The sequence below is a fragment of the Argentina silus genome (assembly GCF_951799395.1).
Source record: "Argentina silus genome assembly, chromosome: 2".
NCBI classification, from domain to species: Eukaryota; Metazoa; Chordata; class Actinopteri; order Argentiniformes; family Argentinidae; genus Argentina; species Argentina silus.
In genome coordinates this window covers 22,882,993-22,889,814 of record NC_139656.1, presented here as the reverse complement: position 1 = coordinate 22,889,814, position 6,822 = coordinate 22,882,993, and the positions used below count along the sequence as shown (strand labels likewise).

Here is a 6,822-nt window from a genome sequence, read left to right as displayed (position 1 = left end):
GATGAGCTCAAGGTTTTCACTCATCTGTCATTTTTCTATTAGAATTTCTATTCTTTCTTTTTTATCGAAACCAATGCAATTTTAGACATACTGTACATATTCTGCTGCATACTGGCTTTTTGTCCAGGATGTGACATTTCATTGTGATGTACTGTAATTGCCTTCAAAACCACAAAAAAAGAGAGAATGAGACAGGTCTGCTCCATTATGTTTGCACTCAGCGCCCCCTGCTGGTTTAAATATAGCTTTGCGTGTGATTTCTAATGAAACACTTCCTCACCCATCCCTGTGTGCCCTCCCATTAAGCCCTGCTGGGACCCAGTGCAGGGGAGTGTGTCGTGCTGGGACCAGCGTGTGGGAGTATATGTCTCCCAGCTCAGAGCTTGATCTACAGCCATGCTTGTGTTTGCTCTCTTCCAGACTCCTACATCTCCAAGTCTGCCTCACTGCCTGGGTATGGCAGGAACGGACTACACAGGGTAAGGGCCCCGGAGGTGAGGGGTGAGGGGGTGAGGGTTGGGAGGGTGGGGAGGCTGGGGAGGCTTGGGAGGCTGGGAGGGTGGGGAGCTGGATGGGCAGGAGGCATGTTTTTGGGGACTGGGATTGGGTGTGGAGGTAAAGTAATACCTGAGTTGCTGTATAACTGTGTCCCTATTCCTTTACTACCTCTGTCCCTAAACTCCATGACTAAGTAATGTTGTTGTCTGTCTCTTTCAGCCCCAGAGTGCAGATTACTTCCAGTACGACAGCAGCAATGCAGTCAACTATGGGGTCAGAGGTGAGCATTCATGTGTTTACCTTCCAATATCATAACTAGGAAATAGTATGAAATACAGTAATATGATATGGAATATATTATATATATATTTAGAACAAATTGATTTGCTGATCTGCTCTTCTTCTCTCTGTCTCTGTCTATCTGCAGAATACAAGGTAAGATTCCATGGTGAATGATAAACTCGTTATCACTGAACCAAAGGTAAGATAGCTGTTATAGAACGCCGTTACCAGACATAAACAAAGACAGTACATATATACACACACACACACACACACACTCACACACAGTACATCTAAACACAGAGACAGAGCCTTGACGAGGCCTCCTCCCTGGACAGTGAGATGTGCTGTGTGTTAGAGAGGAAGTCAAGGCTGGCGTGTGTCCACCCTGAGTCAGGAGAGACTTCCTGCTGCCGGACCTGGAGGAAGTGACCCAGGTCGCGCGCACAGAGATAAGATTCCCCTCCTCTTCACATCTCAGGAGACAGGATAACCCCAGGTCCTCTCACCTGGAAGTGGCATCGTTGGACAGGAAGTGGTTCAAAGTCCCACAGAGAGAGCCAAATGCAAGACATGGTCCCCTCTGCTCAGCTAAAAGTCCTGTCCTGTCTTTGATAGCGACCGCAGGTCAAAACCAGGAATTACGACTCTCGTCAATCTGTCATCAGAGGAAATAGAGGTTGATGTTTGACCAAGCCAAACATTTGGTGCACTTTCTGTGAGCCAAAACAAATGGGTTGGGCATCATAGCATAGTCTAAGGCTATGTTGAATTATCAACACTAGTGTCAACACAGATTAATCATCAATAATCAAGATTGTGATTGATTACTAATGCCTGTGAAGACGCTTCATATGCCTGCCTGTCAAACTGTGAACTGACTAACATGGTGCTGGACTTCAAAGAATAAAGTCACATTCTGGTGCTCCTGTATGCTGTCCCATCCTTGAAGTCTTCATTCTCCACATAGTTGATGTCAATCATCGAACCCTCTAAACAGCATGTGACACTAGCATACTACACTAGCATACTACACTAGCATACTACACTAGCATACTACATTAGCATACTACATAGAAGGAAGCCTAGTGTGAGAACGTAAACATGTTGTATGTTTCTCTGTGCCTCCTGTCTCTCCTGCCTCAGATCTATCCTTATAGCGTGCTGATGGTCACCATCAGGGGGCGCAACCCGCTCCCCAGTGACGTGGACCGAGCCAAATTAGAGGTGAGTCGGTGAACATGGAAGTTATAGAAATGTCCCACTGCACCCGATATGAAGATTCTGCTGCTTTTGTGGTAGTTCTGATGATAAAGTGATGATAATATGTATACATAACATACACCAGGGGAGGCTGGTGGAGGCAGAAGTCAGAGGACAGGCTCGTTGTAATGCACGGAATGGAATGAGGAATGGTATCAGATACGTGTTTGCCATATATATATATATATTTTTTAAATGTATTTTATTTATAACCATCCTCTGATTTCTACCTCCACCAGTCTCCCCCAATATAAATAACATACACATACATTGTTGTGTATGTTATTACACGTTATATATCACGATAATACTATACACACATATGATATGATATTAACACGTGTTTGCCTCTCCCTGGCAGCGCCACCTCTCCCCTGAGGAGTTCTACCGGGTGTTCGGGATGACGACGGCCGACTTCGACCGCCTGGCGCTCTGGAAGAAAAACGAACTGAAGAAAAGAGTCAGGCTGTTCTGAAAAGACTGGGCCAGAAGCTCAGGGTACTAAACCACCACCACCACCACCACCACCAGCTAGGGCTTAACGTTAGAGGCCCAGCACAGACACACACTCTGGGCCAGAGACAAAGCAGAACCTTCCTCCTCCAAACAGAGACAGAGCCATATATACATACAGAGTCTCTACATGTTTATGAGTCACGGAGACTGCACAGAGACAACAGCAGAACCAAGATACACACTCTACCCTCCTGGCCAGAGAAGGCCTACCCAGCCAGAGTCCATCCTCCCGCACAGTCCCACAGGAGAGAGGGCTGACATGTGACTCTCTCGACCTGAGCCCTGAGTGTGTGTGTGTGTGTGTGTGTGTGTGTGTGTGTGTGTGTGTGTGTGTGTGTGTGTGTGCGTGTGTGTGTGTGTGTGTGTATGCTCTCTAAACCTGCAGAATGGATTTTTTACATCAGTCGAATTCTGTCTGCCTACGCTTTCAGTATTATGTGTTTGTTTGATTATGAGTTGAACTGTAGTTTATGACTGTCTCATGAGGTTGTTGCAGCTTTTGAACAGGGGAGGCTGGTGGAGGTAGAAATCGGAGGACGGGCTCATTGCAATGCATGGAATGGAATGAGGAATGGTATAAAACACACATGGTTGATACCATTCCTCATTCTATTCCATGCATTACAATGAACCCGTCCTCCGACTTCTGCCTCCACCAGCCTCCACTGCTTTTGAACATGCCCTCTCTTGGTTGGAGAGCTCTGAGATGTTGCCTTATGATGATTACCTAGTAAAGAGAACCCCAGCTGCTCACTAACAGAATGTGGTACCAGATGAATCCTGTTGTTGCTTTCTTCACAGTAAGATGTATCATTTCAAATGCAGCCTTTTTCTTATCTGTGTGTCTAAAAGGTTATCTTCATTATATAATGATGATGATGATGATGATGATGATGATGATGATGATGATGATGATGATTTAAGAATGACCTCAAAGTGAAAGGTTAGGTTGATAGATTGTGGAATGTGGTTAATAAGAAAATGAGTGGATTTCTGTAGGCCAATGTACGTGCATTGCAAACCAAAGTGATATTATTGTTTTAGGAAAACATTTTGTTTTGTGTTTTGTTTGCTTGCAAACTTAATTGATGCATGTGTCCAGAAATACTGTATTTCCCAAGTGTCAGAACACACTCCTGCATATGCACTACAAGTTATTGGATTTGCATACTCAACTGATAGAAAGATTTGGATCCAAATATTCATGTATTTCTGTGCAAGTGGTTGTCATGGGGATACTGAGCAGAGCCATAGAGTAGGTCTAGGACAGATGTTTAAGATGCTTTCGTTAAATTTTTTCCTTATTTATCTTTAAGTATTTTTTTTATTTTCAATTAAACCAAATGATGGATGATAAATGGAACATTATGTTGCTATTCTTACAGTAATCAAATATTATTTTATGATTGGAGCTTAACTTTTATTTAGAGCTGGATTCGTATTCAGAATTAAAATGGACCTGTGATTGACTTCAGTCATGGGGGAAATTCTTTTGACCTGAGTATGCACAGTACAGTATCACAGAATAGAGACTGACTGAATGAATTAGATGAAAATCTGTCTGAATGAAAAGGGATTTGATTTATCTAGTGAGGGAAGAAGGGTGGATGGATAGAAGGGATCAATGTCCAGAGGCCTGTACTGGAGTTGAACCAGACGAATGTGATCAGAGCGATTAGTGCCGGAGGGGATTGAGGTCATAATGTCTGAAACTGGGAATTCAGCTGAGGGAATATTGGGAATGTCGAGGTGGAGTTTGGAATTGATGGAATGCCATTGAATGAATGAATTATAATGAAACCCCTACAATTTATGAAATGACACTGGACAATACAATTGATCATTTATAGACACAGTGTGACTCTTTTTTGTCCCTTTTCTTTCAGTTGTATTTAAATGTCTGTTATGAGGTTGTTTGCCAGGTGAAATACACAGTGGATAGTTTGAGTTGTGAGTGTATGCACTGCCTTTAACAGACTGTGATATTAGTCATACTGACTAGCAGTCCTTTAGTATAACTATGACTGCCATCTTAGTAATTATTGATGTCTGTGTGTGTGTGTGTGTGTGTGTGTGTGTGTGTGTGTGTGTGTGTGGGTGTGGGTGTGGGTGTGGGTGTGGGTGTGGGTGTGTGGGTGGGTGTGGGTGTGTGGGTGTGGGTGTGGGTGTGGGTGTGGGTGGGTAGCTTGTGGGTGTGGGTGGGTGTGTGGGTTTGTGGGTATGTGTTTACTCATCAGTTACAATACTAACAATAATGTACATAATGGACATACAGATTCAATACTCAGAATTCTCATCTTTAAGTGGTTTACATTCATTATTAAAGCTTTGGAAGGACTTTCAAGATTACAATTGTTCTTTTCATTTTGTTACTGTGTAAAGCAATCAGCATATCATTTACTTGACCGTCAGGAGCAAATTATGTACATATTTTATTTCAATAAATGCAGTTTACATGTGTTCGATTGTGTCCTGTTTTCTGTGTCACTCGTTTGTAACTCAGGCGCAGTCTTGTATGCAGTTGCTTCCTGACAATTGCCTCATCGGTTGCAATAAAGCTATGCAATGAACTGTAAACTAGCGCTAGGACCCTGTGAGCGCATGTGAATGAGGCAAACCCGCGGCTGTGACCAGCGGTTGTGACTGAGTCATTTCTGTGTATGTCACTGGTACGCCACACATGGGGCCACGTCGTGAACTGCAGCGCGGATCTGGGCGAAATCAATCAATTTATCACTGGGAATAAACATCGGATTTAAAAACACAGATGGAAACCGGTAGTGACAACTGTAAGTAGCTGTCTCTTTGTTAGACTATTGCATGAATTTCCCATAGGCATTGAGAGAAAGTTATTTGGACAGACTTTACGATCTCACTTTTGAGTGACAGTTCTTTCCAACTATGTTCATGAATGGATAAATGCGATTATTCAGCTATGAATAATAGAAAGTTAGGCCGTTGCATTCATGTTGGCGCAGTGGGTATTGTACAAGGATTGAACATATTTCAGGGGGTGATGCAATCTGATGCTAATCCACTGCCCCAGTGGGAAACTGCTGGAGTATGTGAATGCCCGCTCTGTTGCCCCAGCCTCTCTCTCTCTCCATCGCAATCTTGAACTAAGTAGACAGAGTGGAGGGAGAAATGTCATGCTTTTATACTTAACATTCTTTTAAATAGGTCAGTGATAATATGTGTTGTTTTAAAATGACTTTAGAACCAATGACGGATTGTGCCTATTCAATATGCAATCATTTGAAAAAATATAGCATTTTCAAATATTGACTTCAACATGAAATCTATATTGTATGTACTTATATATTCATGTATTTGACCCAGTTTGGTCTGGAGTTGAATTATTTATGTTAATTTCTCCCATACATCTTTTGTTATGTACGGACATAGAATGGAATGGCTGATATTTGAATAGAGAACAGTGAAGATTGTTGTGGAGAAAACAGAACAGTGAGCTGGGTAATGACCATGTATCCTGTCCACCTCTCCCCCCTAGTCTGCATCATTGTCCTGGTCCTTGACCTCCAGCACTGTCCCCTCGTCTTCCTCTTCCTCTCCCCCCTCTCTCCTCCTCTCCCCCTCCCTGGCTGGTTGAAGGCCAAGCCGGTAGGATGACTGTTTAGGTTTGGAGGAGTAAAACTACCTCACCCTCCATCCGGGAAGTCAGTCCTGCTCTTCGGCTGATAGACAAACACCAGGAAAAAACACCCATTAGACATGTGTGCTGTTGTTGTTCTGAGTTTGTGTGTGTGTGTGTGTGTGTGTGTGTGTGTGTGTGTGTGTGTGTGTGTGTGTGTGTGTGTGTGTGTGTGTGTGTGTGTGTGTGCGCGTGCGTGTTTGTCTCTGTGCGTGTGTGTGTGTGTGTGTGTGTGTGTGTGTGTGTGTGTGTGTATGTGTGTGTGTGTTGTTACACTAATCCCTTAAATGAATTATTCCTAAACCCATAATTCCACATTGACAAAATACCCCAGCTGAAGCACAAAGACACGCATTGCTCGTGCGCTGACCTACATGCTGCATATCTAATGTGCTATGGTGTGCTAATACGCCATGGTATGTTTTAGCTACAGTACATTCCCTGTGCTGTCCAGCTACAGTACCACAGGCTTGTCTTAGCACTTCATCATGACCCAGTTCAGAGATCACCAGACTCAGTTTCCACACAGTGTCCTCTGTTACCTCTGTTCACCAATTTAAAGCACAATCCACACAACAATTCTGGAAGCTTGAAACTGGAAAGTCAGTACT

The 6,822-nt window shown here is 43.4% G+C and overlaps 3 protein-coding genes across 3 annotated transcripts in view; 2 read left to right on the top strand and 1 right to left on the bottom strand.

Annotated features, from left to right (window-relative positions):
- The window catches only part of LOC310801235 (actin-binding LIM protein 3-like), a gene marked incomplete at its 5' end in the record, with an annotated part of 51,370 nt that extends 48,810 nt beyond the window's left edge, over positions 1-2,560 (top strand). Inside the window, 5 exons of the mRNA XM_083665230.1 lie at positions 376-479; positions 718-778; positions 926-933; positions 1,927-2,007; positions 2,405-2,560. Coding sequence (XP_083521356.1) covers positions 376-479; positions 718-778; positions 926-933; positions 1,927-2,007; positions 2,405-2,518 — 368 coding nt within the window. The 3' untranslated portion in view covers positions 2,519-2,560. The remainder of the gene's footprint in view (positions 1-375; positions 480-717; positions 779-925; positions 934-1,926; positions 2,008-2,404) is intronic.
- LOC310820976 (aldo-keto reductase-like) overlaps positions 1-6,822 on the bottom strand; it is a 293,751-nt gene that overhangs the window by 40,906 nt on the left and 246,023 nt on the right. The gene's annotated exons all lie outside the window — the stretch shown is intronic.
- The window catches only part of afap1l1b (actin filament associated protein 1-like 1b), a 21,424-nt gene continuing 19,850 nt past the window's right edge, over positions 5,249-6,822 (top strand). The window contains exon 1 of the mRNA XM_083692789.1: positions 5,249-5,348. Coding sequence (XP_083548915.1) covers positions 5,327-5,348 — 22 coding nt within the window. The 5' untranslated portion in view covers positions 5,249-5,326. The remainder of the gene's footprint in view (positions 5,349-6,822) is intronic.